Source organism: Ranitomeya imitator, chromosome 3, assembly GCF_032444005.1.
Source record: "Ranitomeya imitator isolate aRanImi1 chromosome 3, aRanImi1.pri, whole genome shotgun sequence".
Taxonomy (NCBI): domain Eukaryota; kingdom Metazoa; phylum Chordata; class Amphibia; order Anura; family Dendrobatidae; genus Ranitomeya; species Ranitomeya imitator.
Window position 1 is genome coordinate 668,864,709 of NC_091284.1, and position 16,283 is coordinate 668,880,991.

General features: G+C 44.6%; 1 protein-coding gene across 1 annotated transcript in view; it reads right to left on the minus strand.

Annotated features, from left to right (window-relative positions):
* ADCY6 (adenylate cyclase 6) overlaps positions 1-16,283 on the minus strand; it is a 299,518-nt gene that overhangs the window by 47,459 nt on the left and 235,776 nt on the right. The window contains exons 8-10 of the mRNA XM_069758332.1: positions 14,586-14,744; positions 12,830-12,971; positions 10,635-10,763 (exon numbers count right to left, since the gene is read on the minus strand). Of these exons, the coding sequence (XP_069614433.1) occupies positions 10,635-10,763; positions 12,830-12,971; positions 14,586-14,744 (430 nt within the window). The remainder of the gene's footprint in view (positions 1-10,634; positions 10,764-12,829; positions 12,972-14,585; positions 14,745-16,283) is intronic.

The window sequence follows — 16,283 nt, forward strand, 5'->3', positions numbered from 1 at the left end:
TGCAAGAACCCTGCAAAATTACCTCCAGCAGGCCACTAACATCCATGTGTCTGCTCAAACTGTCAGAAACAGACTCCACGAGGGTGGTATGAGGGCCTGACATACACAAGTGGGTGTTGGGTTTACAGTTCAACACCTTACAGGGCAATTGGCATTTGCCAGAGAACACAAACATTGGCAGATTCAACACTGATGCTCTGTGGTCTTCACAGATGAAAGCAGGTTCACAATAAGAACGTTACAGTCTGGAGATGATGTGGAGAACGTTCTGATGCTTGCAACATCCTCCAGCATGACCAATTTGGTAGAGGGTCAGTAATGGTGTGGGGAGGCATTTCTTTGGAGGGCCGCACAGACCTCCCAGGTTTGGAGGGCCGCACAGACCTCCCAGGTCTGGAAGGAGATCCCTCAAAAGAATATCCTTGTAGGGAGGTCATACAGGCATTTGGAGGCCACACACTACTGAGCATCATTTCGTTGTCTTGAGGCATTTCCACTGAAGTTGGATCAGCCTGTAGTTTCATTTTCCATTTTTTTTTTTTTAACTCAAATTTTTATTTAGGATCACATGACAATTAACTTGTTACATTCTTATATTTCAATACAGAGTTTTCACCCCAAAACAGACTCCCCCATTCCCAACTTAATCCACCCCCTCCCAAACAGACAGCCCACCTCTTTTAATAACTTAACCATCGGGATTATAGAGTTACTATCATCTCATGTAGATCTGCTGGCCTAATATTATACACCCTTCTTTTATAGTGAACCTATCCCATGACGAGCCACGAGGACCACAATTTGTCAAAGGTATCTATTTTCCCTCTTTTCTTATAAATCCCCTTTTCTAATATCAGGCCCTGTTTTACATACTGAAGGAATTCCCTTCTTGTAGGCGGCTCATCCTTAATCCAATTTCGCACTATTACCTTTCGAGCCATATATAGTAATCTGGCAATGGCTGTCTTCAGATTGTTATCCACCCAATCTCATCCACGCATCCCAACAAGCACACTATCGGGTCTCTTGGCACCATATATTTGTACGCACCTTCCACTCGACTCAAAACCACCAACCAAAAAAGCAGCCAGTCTCGGACATGTCCACATCATATGAAATATGTCAGCATCTGCGGACCTACACCTCGGGCATTCAGAGTCATCACGCAAACCTGCCTTGAACAATACTTCCGGAGATTTATAGACTCTGTGTATCACAGAGTTGTGAAAGCCTATACGGTTCGCTCAGTGACAGCCTTGGTACCCATTCCAGCACCGATTCCCAAGTTTCATTCTCCATTGGGCCCACATCTCTCTCCCACCTAGCTCTTGCCGTGATCGGATACCCCAGGAGGTAAGTATGCGGCAAGTCTTTATAAAGAGTAGAAATAACCCCCTAGTAGTCCCCTCACCACACACATATTCCAACACTATATCCCTTTGAAAACTGGCTTTTCCGTCCCTATTCTGAGCTCCAAATGTGTGCCTCATCCGCAAATATTGATATTCCCCTTTAGGCCCGATACCAAACTCTGCCTGCAATTGAGAAAAGGATTTCAACTCCCCCTGCTCAATTATCTGATACACATATTGAATTCCCACTGTCTGCCATTCTGGTAATACCCCCAGTGCCACAAATTCCGGTAAGTTAACATTACATGCCATATCGGGGAGAACCTGGTCAGACTCTCAACCCCACGTATGTGTTTCAGTCTACCTCACAACTTACATATCAAAAATATAGTGGGATACGGCTTCCCCAGGGCCCCCAGAGACCATCCTCTAGGCACTGCACTACCGGTCTTCTGTATGTCACTTTTTCCATCAATTGCTGTACCGCGCTGGACGATCCCTTTTACGCCCAGCCCCTCAAGTGCTGACTCTGGGCTGCCAGAAAATATACTTCAGGGTTAGGCAATGCCAAGCCCCCCTCATCCTTGGGCCGTTGAAGCGTCTCCAGCCTGATCCGTGGGTGACGTCTCCCCCATACCAAATTTCTAAACAGGGTAAGTTAATCTGTCTAAATTTTCGCCACGGTATCCAAACTTGCGCGTTATGAAGAACATATAGGATTTTCGGCATCAGAACCATTTTGATGAGATTCACCCTGCCTACCACAGATAAATGCAACTTAATCCAAGCATCCACTTTTGCCTTAAGAATACTTAAGATCGGAGTCAGATTCTTATGTATGTAGTCCGCCACAGGCATCGAGATCCATATCCCAAGGTATTTAAAGTGACTTACCACCCTCAATCGCCCCTCCTCCAGCGGCTCACTCCCCTCATCTTCCACATCATCTACCTTGAACAAAATAGACTTACTCCAATTTATCATCAGCCCCGACAATGCCCCAAATCTTTCAATAAGCCCAATAGCACCCCTCAAGGAAGTGAACAGGTCTGCCAGAAACAGTAGGATGTCATCCGCGTACAGCGCCACTTTTTCTTCCATCATCTTATATTTAAACCCTGACACCTCGTCCGACTGTCGAAGCTTAGCAGCCAATGGTTCCACAGCCAGGGCAAACAAAAGAGGAGAGAGTGGACACCCCTTTCTCGTTCCTCTCGCCAAATGTATAGTCCTTGATAACTCCCCATTCACCCTGACTCTAGCCAACGGTCGCGAGTACAGCAGCTGAATCCAGGACACAAACTGCGAGCCAAACCCCATACACTGCAATACCTGCCAAAGATATCCCCATTCCACACTGTCGAATGCCTCATGGGCATCTAAGGATGCAATGACTCTCTGGCCACAGTTGTCAGACTTAAGCTGCAGATTCATAAACAATCTCCGTAGATTGACCGCCGTGGATCTATCAGGCATAAAGCCAGATTGGTCTGGGTGTACCAGGCCGGAGATGACACTCGTCAACCTAGTCGCCAACACCTTGGCCAGAAGCTTGACATCAACAGTGAGTAAGGAGATCGGCCGGTATTTTCATTTTCCACTTTGCTTTTGAGTATCATTCCAAATCGAGGACCCCACGGGATATTAATGTTGATTTACATTGATCATTATGTTTTATTGTCCTCAATGCATTCCACTATGTAATAAAGATTTGCAACTGCAATATTTAATTCAGTGATACCTAGGATGTGGTATTTTAGTGTTCCCGTTATTTTGAGCGGTCTACACACACACACTGTTATTTAAAGGGAGTTTGGAAAGGGTTAAAGATATGCACGTATGTGGTGCTACAACTAAAGGTACAGTCACACATAACGATATTGTTGCTTTTTGTAACGTTTTAACGAAATCGTTGTGTGACAGCGACCAACGATCAGGCCCCTGCTGGGAGATCATTGGTCGCTGGGGAAAGTCCAGGACTTTATTTCGTCGCTGGATCTCCCGCTGACATCTCTGATGTCTTCACTGGTAACCAGGGTAAACATCGGGTTACTAAGCGCAGGGCCGCGCTTAGTAACCCGATGTTTACCCTGGTTACCATTGTAAATGTAAAAAAAACCAAACACTACATACTTACATTCCGGTGTCTGGTCACGTCCCTCGCCTTCAGCTTCCCGCACTGACGGTGAGCGCCGGCCGCCGTAAAGCAGAGCACAGCGGTGACGTCACTGTAACCCGATGTTTACCCTTGTTACCCGGGGACTTCGGGATCGTTGGTCGCTGGAGAGCTGTCTGTGTGACAGCTCTCCAACGACCACACAGCGACGCTGCAGCGATCGGGATCATTGTCTAGATCGCAGCAGCGTCGCTAAATGTGACGGTACCTTTAGAGTATCTTGATGGTGTAGGGAGTGCAAGCACCCAGAGCTTATCTCATGTATCCAGGGAGCAACATTTTGTTTACGACTACTCTTGGTTGTGCAAGTATAGAAAAGAAATATGTCACCTAATAAACTATAAACAGATTAAACCTATACAATCTCTCGCCAATTACAACTTTATAACAATGCTCCATTCCATAGAGTTCTCCTGAACAAAACGGCTCCTTTCACAGGCCTCACAGTTTACCATCATATTTGGCGGTAACACACTCTGCTCTATGGTGTGCAGAATTGTGTGCAATTTTATCTCGGAACATAAACAGGAAACCTTGGTGACCAATTTCAAGTCAATGGAATCAGTCATTATATTTGCTATTCTGTAAAAAAACAGAGCCAAGACAGAAAACAGTCTTTCAGTCAGGAAGTGGCAGTGTTATCACAGCTGTGATTTAGTCAGGTAAGCTGCTGTGACATCACAAGTGAGTTTCACTAAGGTAAGCTGCTGTGACATCAAAGGTTAGTTTCAGTCGGGTAAGTTGCTGTGACATTACAAGTGAGTTTCAGTCAGGTAAGCTGCTGTGACATCACAAGTGAGTTTCACTAAGGTAAGCTGCTGTGACATCAAAGGTTAGTTTCAGTCGGGTAAGTTGCTGTGACATTACAAGTGAGTTTCAGTCAGGTAAGCTGCTGTGACATCACAAGTGAGTTTCAGTCGGGTAAGCTGCTGTGACATCACAAGTGAGTTTCAGTAAGGTAAGCTGCTGTGACATCACAAGTGAGTTTCAGTAAGGTAAGCTGCTGTGACATCACAAGTGAGTTTCAGTCAGGTAAGCTGCTGTGACATCACAAGTGAGTTTCAGTCAGGTAAGCTGCTGTGACATCACAAGTGAGTTTCAGTCAGGTAAGCTGCTGTGACATCACAAGTGAGTTTCAGTAAGGTAAGCTGCTGTGACATCACAAGTGAGTTTCAGTAAGGTAAGCTGCTGTGACATCACAAGTGAGTTTCAGTAAGGTAAGCTGCTGTGACATCACAAGTGAGTTTCAGTCAGGTAAGCTGCTGTGACATCACAAGTGAGTTTCAGTCGGGTAAGCTGCTGTGACATCACAAGTGAGTTTCAGTAAGGTAAGCTGCTGTGACATCACAAGTGAGTTTCAGTAAGGTAAGCTGCTGTGACATCACAAGTGAGTTTCAGTAAGGTAAGCTGCTGTGACATCACAAGTGAGTTTCAGTCGGGTAAGCTGCTGTGACATCACAAGTGAGTTTCAATATGGTAAACTACTGAGATATTCTAAGTGTAAGTTGCTGTGTGACATAAGTGGATCTCGGGCCATTTTCACTCAACATAATTTCACAGTCCAATTTAGGATCGTGATGTTCAGAGTAGGAAAGGGTCTCCTGCCCTAAATTTAACAGCCTTGTGCATGCCCATTAGGTGGGCGAGTTCGGTTCAGGAGACCTGCGGCCCATTCAGACATTGTAGTGAGTACTTAGACTGGTTTCACACATCTCACATTCACAGACCTCATCAGATACACTAACCCACTTGTGAGAAGTGGCTGTGACGAGTGGATCCAGACAAGTAACATCACACTTCTATGGGCTTATGTGGGACTCTGGGGGAATACAAGTCGGGAAAGATGAATTTCTGTCTGTGACATCACATTTAGCTTTAGGCAAACTCAGTGGTGGATATACATATATTACAGCATAAAGTGGGCCACAATAGTGAGTTTGCCATCAATCCACATGTAAACAAACTATAACATCCCTTGATAATTTAAGAAAACCAAACATGTACAATTACTGCGATAAATCATGTAAGCGATACTGTAATTGAAGAGAATTTGATCCGCTATTTATTTGAATCAGAGTTGTTTATGGGAAACGTTAAATTCCAAAAGAAAGAAGCCACGGAAATAAAAATACATTGTTTCTTACTAGGGATATCTAAACTGTGTTCATGGATAGCCGTGGCACTGAAACAAAGACATCTACCTTATTTTTATAACCCGCTGATTTCCCTGCATCATTTACTGACAATTTCACACTTGAGGGGTGGCTTTTCTCATGATAGCGGAATAATAAAATTTTGTAGACTGAAACATTGGCCATCATTACTTTTATTGTATTCCGACTTATCAATGACATTCAAACCTTAAGGCCATGTTCACACTATGCGTTTTTAACTGCGGGTCCGCAGCTGTTTTCCATGCAGGGTACAGTACAATGTTACCCTATGGAAAACAAGAACCGCTGTGCCCACATTGCGGAAAATCCCGAAAAAAAACACGCTGAATTGCTGCGGGAAAAAAGAAGGACAATGTCACTTCTTTGTGCGGAACTGCAGCGGTTCTGCACCCATAGACCTCCATTGTGAGGTCAAACCCGCAGACGAAAAAATATCTGCGGGTTTTCTGTGGTTTGTGGTGCAGAAACCGCTGCAGCAGGAAGTGCGTGGGCGGAGTGTGGCTGTCCCCCCGTGCTCCAATCCCACCCCCCCATGCTCCGATGCCACCCCCCGTGCCCTCATCTCCCCCCCCTTATACTTACCGGGCCTCCCGGTGTCCGTCCGTCCGTCTTCTCCCTGGGTGCCGTCATCTTCCAAAATGGCGGGCGCATACGCAGTGCGCCCAACGAATCTGCCGGCCGGCAGATTCGTTCCAGGCATATTTTGATCACTGTGATAACCTCACAGTGATCAAAATAAAAAAAAAGTAAATGACCCCCCCCCCTTTATCACCCCCATAGGTAGTAACAATAATAAAATAAAGAAATTTTTTTTTTCCCCCACTACAGTTAGGGTTAGGGGTAGGGTTAGGGGTAGGGTTAGGGTATTTTCAGCCATTTTAACCCTTACTTCCTAGCAAAAAAACTTCCTAGCAAACACACAGACAATCTGCAGAGAAAACTGCATAAAAAAACCGCACTAAAAACCGCATCAAAAAACGCACCAAAAACCGCACCTGCGTTTTCTGCCAAGAGCTGCGGTTTTTAGTGCAGAAAAATCCGCAGGGAAATCTGCAACGTGTGAACATGGCCTAAAGTGTAATTGTCATTTACATTTTTATTTCACAAATCAATAGTACACATGAAAATAAGCAACTTTGTAATATACCTTATCAGAGAAATCTGCAACTTTGGAAAACATCTTATCAGAGAAGTCTGCTTCTTTCTCCTCCAGGACTGATTTTTTTTTTTTTTAGATTCTCAATCCTCTGGTAAAAATCCGTATTCAGGGAAGACAGATTGTTACATTACTGAGATAGGAGATGGCAGGTTCTATTGATAAGATTCTATGAAGAACAGAGGAGTGCTGCTTTCCCTCAGCTTCTCCCTCTTTCTCACCTTTACATAGAATCGTATCAGTAGCAGCTGCCGTCTCCTGTCTCTGTAATGTAACAATCTGTCTTCGCTGAATACAGATTTTACCCAAGAACTGAAAATTTAAAAAATGAAAGCTCAGTCCAGGAGGAGAAAGAAGCAGATTTCTTTGATAAGATACATTACAAAGTTGCTTATTTTCATGTGTACTATTAACTTATGAAATAAAAAAGCAAAATGACGGTTATGCTTTAAATGCATGTCCACATGAGTCTTGTGGTCCATCTCTATTTGTTCTGGCGGGTTGGCAGCCACCATGGCAACCAAGGTACAATTTGCCCATGTGAATATGATTTATATCACTGATCACTACGGTTTGAAGTTAGATGCTCCAATTTTTTGCAGCTTCCCATTTTAATATTAGTGTGAACAAGGGGAGAGTAGCAACTTACAGCTCAGATTGAATGATGTGTTGTATGATACTATATAGGCATACAATGGCATAGATCACCCACTGACATTAAAAAAAAAATACCCAAAACACACACATTGGCATATGCAGAGGAATATCTGCCCAGTGTATGCCAAAAGACACTACCCTGGCACATATCATGAGCATGGGAAGCTATGGATTTAAAGTACGCATCACTTTCTAGTGACATACATGTGGAAGATTTTTTTTTAATTCATTCCTTTTTTTACTGTTTAAAGAAGATCTGTCACCGGATTTACAATACTAACTACATACATTACGAAACTGATCTTTACCATCTGATGAGACTCGTGTGCTTACTTTGAAAATCTATTGTTATATAACAATAATAAATATAAAATGTTAGACATTTTTTCATTGAGTCCAGATAATGAGGGCGAGATCTCATGAGTCCAGGTATATTTAGTCTCTTAACCACCTAACCTGACAGCTGCGGTTTGTACTGAGCAGCGTGAAATCTCAGCAGCATCAGGGAAAAAAAAAAGATACTGAAGAGCTGTCAATCAGGCGGAATTAAAGAAGTTGTTCACTACTTGGACACCTTCTAGTCACACCCCTCGCTTGGCTCCCCATAGAATAATATAGCTTATTCTCACCTCCCGCGGTGTGGGCACTCCTTCTCCCAGGCCTCCTGTGCAGTTGCTGTGACACCGGAGCTCAATCAGCGCCGGCGTCACTGTCCCCGCTTCTTGTCGAAATGAACATGAATAGGAAGTGAGATCAGCCGCTGCCCGGACTTCCTCTTCATGTTCCATTTGTCTGAAGGCGGGGACGTGTCACAACAACCGCAGGGGAGCTCCAGGAAAACGAGCGCCGACACCGCGGGAACGGTGCCAGCATGGGAGGAGAATATAAGCTTTATTATTTTATGGGGGCCAAACATTTCAATCAAGAAGGGGTTGTCCTAGTAGTGGACAACCCCTTTAAACTTTTAAGAAGTATTTTGCAGCAGTCCTTTCTTTTCAAAACCTCCAGCAGCCTAATCAGATCGAGAGAATTTAATACTGTATGCAGACTGTATTGTGAAATCTGGTCACTGTTGGGTTAAAATGCGTTCCTGTGTAACTGAGGGAAATTGATTGGGAAATTCGGGGCCCCACTGACAGCAGGAGCTGAATACCATTATTTTTGCGGCTTGTACGATTTTCAGAGCTATAACTGAAACAGTCACGGAAAAGAACAATGCATAGGATCCTGGTAGATCTGACAGGTTTAGTATAGGACATCAGCCGTCAGAACATATACATCGGTTTCACAGATCTCCTTGTCTGAAAATTAGAGCACTAATGTGCTCAGACTTTCCACACCCGTCTAGAACCAGCAGCCCCCCACAGAGTATAGCATGTGTACTGTGAAGCTTATTTCAATACAGTCTGCTCATTAGTCTGGAGAAGGTTCACATGGAATCAGTAATTACAGCTTATTTATTATGGATGGATTTCCAGGGGCTTTAGCCTTTGCCAAGACATGACATCAGAATGGGTAAAACACCTCCTGGTTCCACGTGTGCACAATGCAGTTTGACTCATTCGCTCGTTCGGATTAATCTACTGAAGCAGAACACATTGTAAATAGACAGTCTTTGGGGTATATGTGACAAGGCAGCATCGTGCCTTTAGGAAAGATTTGGCGGAGAAAGGCATGTGACTTGGGAGTTGCTCGCCCCTTGGCATGTCTCATTAGGCAGATCCCACAGGAGGTCCTCTGACAAACTATTTAATTAAGTGTTTCTGAGAGAAGAGCTCTGCGTCCCTGTGTTGTCTTTGCCTTCCCTCACCAGGGGGCCTCTCTCACGCTCAATCCTTGGGAAAACCAGCAGCCTGTGTGAATCCAGAGAGTCCGGAAACACGAGCAACGCGGCTCTGCTGTCACAGCATTACTAACAAGACAATCATCTCTGGTTCATTCACCGCAGCATGCACATGGGAAACGTATGCTCCAGAGTGTGCTCACTACAGGTGGGCCAGAGGTCACTCACCACGGGAAATTACAGGTTTCATTCCAAAATAAAGTCCATTCTTGGTCAATCTCATTTTCAGGTGGATTTACAATCTGGCCTGCTCTGATCCTAGTTCCATCAGCGTATAATTATAGGTTTTCTACACTGACCCACAAAAGAGTAAAATGGTACCGGCACATTCAGTTGTCATTTTATCTTTTACTATGAACTTGAGGAAGAAATAGACTAGCCTAAAATCCTGTTAAGTTATAAAAACCTGGAACATTTGATTTTCAAAGGCAAAAATCTATAAACTGAAAACATGCAGTTAAGACTTAAGAGCTTATCTAATTCAAAAAACAATTTTTACACAAAAAAAATGAATTAACTAGCTGTGCAGACCAGTCTTCAGAACCCCCTCGGGACAGCTCCAGCTGGTCAGAAGCCCCTCGGGACAGCTCCAGCTGGTCAGAAACCTCTCGGGACAGCTCCAGCTGGTCAGAAACCCCTCGGGACAGCTCCAGATGGGAAGAAGCCCCTCGCGACAGTTCCAGCTGGCCAGAAGCCCCCCGGGACAGCTCCAGCTGGTCAGAAACCCCTCGAGACAGCTCCAGCTGGTCAGAAGCCCCTCGGAGTCAGCTCCAGCTGGTCAGAAGCCCCTCGGGACAGCTCCAGATGGTCAGAAGCCCCTCGGGACAGTTCCAGCTGGCCAGAAGCCCCTCAGGACAGTTCCAGCTGGCCAGAAGCCCATAGGGACAGCTCCAGCTGGTCAGAAGCCCCTCGGGACAGCTCCAGCTGGTCAGAAGCCCCTCGAGACAGCTCCAGCTGGTCAGAAGCCCCTCGGGACAGCTCCCACGCTGCCAATCGGTGATGGGGCGGGGTTACACAGATTGGCTGGACTGCACAGCACCTGAGACCTAGTCTGGCAGTGATAATGCAGTATAATAAGACATCCCTGATATCATGGTCTCTGCCCCTATATTTTGCTGCTCTCAGACTAAACAAAAAAAGCCTGCTGACAGATTACATATAATACCAATATTGTTTTTCATTCTGGTAACTTTTACCCTAAAACCAATATAAGAATGATTCACACTGAGCATTACACCCACTGTGAGATACCAATAATTCAGAGCTTTTTACTCACCATTTGACGAAAAGCCTTTGAGCCTTTGTTGCGTGGAAAGGATCTTTCAGGTACCCAGACCCGTGTAAGGCCTTCGTTTGAGTTGGCTCGGGCTCTTTGTAGTTTAGCCAGCATGGCCTTTTCTTCTTTCTGTAATTGAACATACACAAACACCATTTATAGGACACTCTCAACTAAAGAGCAGACCTTCCAACAGCAGTCCTGGCACATTTTAATGCTTGTGACAAGAAAATATCATAGATAGAATGAGCAATGGCGATTCTTCCGGACCATGTCTATCAGGGGCAAAAAAAAACTTGACATCACAAGCTCTCATGATCCAGTCTGCTTCTATGAATATTAAAAAACCAACCAAGAACTAAAGTAAATAGGACCAGAAGTGAACGTGTCACTTTCTACTGTCAATGATCAATCAGAATACTAAGAAACACTATTTGCTTGTAGACCCTTGGTATTCACCTTACAGATATTCAACTACAGAACGCCTAATTCTCCATTCAGTACACCTGGCTACTTGGCAGCTAGTATGGGGATTTTTTTTGTGGCAGCAGGTAGAATAACTGTTGCACTGCAAAAACCTGTTCAGAACAAGACACACTGATATTAACAGAACAGATACACAGATCTTTAAATTAAAGTGGAGGTCTGGTCTAAAAGGCTCTGGTCACTGTATGTGACTGCAGGCTGGTGAATCCTGACATTGCATGCACTGCGCACTGTGAGGATTCTCTGGCACCAGCAATACGTGTACTCCCGGCCACATGTCGGCTAGATGGGGGCGGCTTACCTCAATGCTAGTGTATTAGTTGAAATGTGGCCAGGAGTATGCATATTGCATACTTGCAGTCTCATGACCGCTGTTTCCAGTGCCAGAGAATCATCACAGTGTGCAGTGAGCCTAATAAGAGGAGTCACAGGCCAGTCATTTAGTGACTACAGTCTGGTAGTTTAAAACCAGACAACACTTTAAAAAAAAAAAAAAAAACATACGTGAAAAGCCCAAGCGCTGAAGTTTTGAATACTATCCATTCCACGGGGCTGTTTGACTTGGGACAAAAATCTGCAGACTGCAGAATCTTGCACACTGTCAGGATTTCCTCGGTATTCCAGGTGTGAGCGATTTGTAGTCGTGTGCTAATTAGACTAATTCAGTATTTCTCAACTGTAGGGAACCGAGGGAAGCAGAGTCTAGTCCGCACATGCAAATCATATACATGACCACCGATTAGCACAGAGAATAACCGGGAATCTTACGCATTGCACATGGTCACAATTTGAAAGACACAACACCTTTCAATGAGGAATCTGATGATGAGTGAATTGTACTTTAGCAGCAATAATCTGATAATCCAAAGCAAACCAAATTAATTATGATACACTAGATGGCAGCCCGATTCTAAAGAATCGGGAGTCTAGAATCCATATATACTTTATTTATTCAAATGTAAGAATAATACAATTAATAAATAATAGTAAGAAAGAACAAAAATAATAGGCAGTATATGGAGAAAACACCAAACAAAAGTTCAAAATTGGTGTGAAAATGTCACTGAACCACTTCACAACTAAATATATATAGTTTTGGTAAATGGTATTATCATTTTTTTGACGAAATTCGGCAGGAGCTTGAAGGGCAACGTCACTGGGCCCGCCTCCACGCAGTAGAAACTTGCTGTGAGGTAAAAATTCAAAAATCACACCAAAATGGCGGGCGGAGTGTGTCACAGTACGGCACGTTTCTGATTGGTCGCTCGCAGCAGGCGGCAACCAATCAGACACTGGACACTGTTGACGTCACTTATCTCCGGACATTAGCTCCGGACATTAGCTCCGCACATTAGCTCCGGACATTAGCTCCGGACATTAGCTCCGGACATTAGCTCCGGACAAAGCCACGGAAGTTGGCACAAATTGCAGGAAGTAGTATTCTAGGCAATTAATCTCCGGACATTAGCTCCGGACATTAGCTCCGGACATTAGCTCCGGACATTAGCTCCGGACAAAGCCACGGAAGTTGGCACAAATTGCAGGAAGTAGTATTCTAGGCAATTATATATTAGATAAATCACGGATCATAGGTTTGTGAAATACTCACATTCTTGTAGGAGCTGCTATTATCAGCATCAAACACAGAAGAAGATCAAGGTAAGGTAAAACTATTTAGCGTAGGTTTAGGTCTGTGTTCTCTAACTTACCCTCTTCTGGCTGCACCCGGTCACCAGGAAAGTTTTGATGTTGTGTTCCTTGAGATAAGCATTTCTCTCACCTCCATGACCAGGTTCCACCTCATAATCTCCATTCAGATAATTTAATGTAGCACTTGTGATGTGAATCCTCCTGATCAGGAACAAGAGCAGACATCATTACTCCAATGAACAGACTTAATATGAGGTTTATGTGTAGCTGACATAAGTTATTCTGTGTTCACATAACATTTACAAATGCATAAATGCACACGTCCGACGGCCAATATCTATCTATCTATATACATACATACACACACACGGTATGTACTCGAGTATAAGCCGAGAGGGGCACTTTCAGCCCAAAAATTTGGGCTGAAAATCTCGGAGTATACTCGAGTATATACGGTATGTATGTATGTATGTATGTATGTATGTATGTATGTATGTATATATATATATATATATACACACACACACACACATATATACATAGATAAAATTATATATCTATCTATCTATCTATATATATACATACATATACACACACCGCATATACTCGAGTATAAGCTGAGATTTTCAGCCCAAATTTTTGGGCTGAAAGTGCCCCTCACGGCTTATACTCGAGTCACGGTCGGCGGTGGGGTCGGCGGGTGAGGGGGAGAGAGGTCTGAGGCATACTTACCTGCTCCCGGTGCTCCTGGCGCTCCCCCTGCCGTCCCACGGTCTTCGGTGCTGCAGCTCTTTCCCTGTTCAGCGGTCACGTGGGACCGCTCATTAAACTTATGAATATGGACTCCACTCCCATAGGGGTGGAGCCGCATATTCATTTCTCTAATGAGCGGTAACGGTGACCGCTGATACAGGAAGAGGCTGCAGCACCCGGAGACCAGCTGTCCGGGGGAAGGAGCGGGACGCCGGGAGCAGGTAAGTATTACATATTCACCTGTCCACGTTCCACCCGCCGGGCACCGGTCCGTCTTCCCGTCCTCTGGCTCTGACTGTGCAGGTCAGAAGACGCAATGACGCAAAAAGTGTGCGCGCCGCCCTCTGCCTGAACAGTCAGTGCGGAAAGACGCTGAGACGGGACGCTGAGGAGCTGCAAGCAAGAGAGGTTTGTATGGCTTTTTTTTTATTGCAGCAGCCGCAGCATTATATAACCGGTAGCACAGTTTTCTATGGCACATCTATGGGGCAATAATGAACGGTGCAGAGCACTATATGGCAGAGCTTTCTATAGCACATCTATGGGGCAATAATGAACGATGCAGAGCACTATATGGCACAGCTTTATATGGAGTATCTATGGGGCAATAATGAACAATATGGAGCATTATATGTGGCATAGCTTTATATGGAGCATCTATGGGGCAATAATGAACAGTATGGAGCATTATATGTGGCATAGCTTTATATGGAGCATCTTATGGGGCAATAATAAACAGTATGGAGCATCTATTTTTATTTTTGAAATTCACCGGTACCTGCTGCATTTTCTACCCTAGGCTTATACTCGAGTCAATAAGATTTCCCAGTTTTTTGTGGCAAAATTAGGGGGGGTCGGCTTATACTCTGGTCGACCTATACTCGAGTATATACGGTGTATATATATATATATATATATATATATATATATATATATATATATATATATATATATATATATATATACTGGAAACTTATTCCGGCATATATACCAAACATGTGCAATAAAAGTGATGTGAACAGAGCCTAACCCAGCACTGCGGAGGTTAGCGGTGTCACTCACCCTGCCTTGCCGCCAGCTTCCATATGATTGGCCAAAGTCACATCATTAGACCATACGTCAAACTGCCACTTTCGCAGGCCGAGGACACCACAGTGAACTCGCCCACTGTGTATTCCCACTCGCATGTTTACATTTACCCCTGTTACTTCTCTTACTAACCTGAAATGGAAAAAAAACAAAACGTTTGTCAAGGTCATAGCATCATTCGGGTAACACCATCAACATTTAAAGCGCTGTCCAGAAGCTGAAAAAAATCCTTAAGAGCAGAGTGGTACAATAAAAAGAACAAAAGAATAACAACCTGGTAAACCCTCTACTGCAGTTATCCCTAATGTGCGCAGATGCTATGCTGCACATTAATGAGAGACTGCTGCAGCCAATCGTTGGCCTCAGCCATGATGCCTCCATGAATATCACAAGACTACTGAGGCCAGTGATTGGCTGCAGTGCACACATCCATTTGCATCACATGATTTCTATAGCAAAGTATACAAAGACCAAAGGGGATCACAGAAGTGGCATTGCTGAAACAGCAGGGGTTTAACCAAATGAGTAATGGTTGTTTTTATTTAATCACATTCTCTGCCATTTTTTATACCATGGATAACCTCTTTAAATTGTAACTGTGACTAGGTTTTGCTACTTCCTCTGAGAGCAGCATAATGTAATAATAATGGTGCTGTAGTTTTTATTAAAACCAGTTTTATCTTCTGCAGATCTAAGGGTATGTGTCCACGGGCCGTTTTACATCCGGACTAGCTGCGGATTGAACGCTGCGTGGAGCCGCAGTGTTCAATCCGCAGCGTCCAGATGTTACAGCATAGTGGAGGGGATTTTATGAAATCCCGTCTCCACTATGCGTGGATACACGCATCCAGTGGCCCTGCGATTCCAGACATGCGGCGCGTCTTTTTAGATCGCAGCATGTCCGTTTACCTTGCGGCGGCACTGCACCGCCGCAAGGTAAATCACAGGGCCCTATGTGTGGGGTGCGATGATTCCGGATGTGTGCACTAAACACATCCGGCATCATCGTGTCTCCAGAAGGGGGCGGGGCTTTGGGCGGAGAGAGATTTCCGCTCCGTTTAAAGCGCCGGCCATCCTGAAGGTGGACACATACCCTAACAGTTCTCTGAATGCTGAGCGCTGTATAACTCCGCCCCGACCACTGATTGGCAGCTTTCTATGTACACTGTGAATAGGCAGAAAGCAGCCGATCAGTAATTGGTGCCTCTTTCTTTTTTTTCCCCTGGCCCGGTCATGGAGGGGTTAACCTTTCCTGCCTCTCTTTGGCTTTTGGGTGGCTATTTATTGGTGCAATTTCTGGTTGCCTGTGTCAATGATAGTTCATGCTTCCAGGCTAGAGCAGCTGACCCGTAGATGCTGGTGATCCTTCTGCCTCTGTCTTCCCGTATTTGTGTGAGATCTGTTCCCTATATTTGACTTAGTGTTCGTCTGGTGATTTTCTTAACAGTGTATGACTCGGCCTGATCTCTGTACCCCGCCTCTTGTTTTCCGTCTCTGATACCTCGTTCTCCGACCGGCTTTGACTTCTGGCTTGTACTCCGACTCTGCCTTACGTCTCTCGTTTTGGATACCGCGCTCCCATTTGGCTCTGAATTCTGGCTGGTCTCTGACTTCGTTCATTGCGGTCACCTCTGGTACTTCGGCTCCTGACAGTTTCTGACTCTGCTCGTC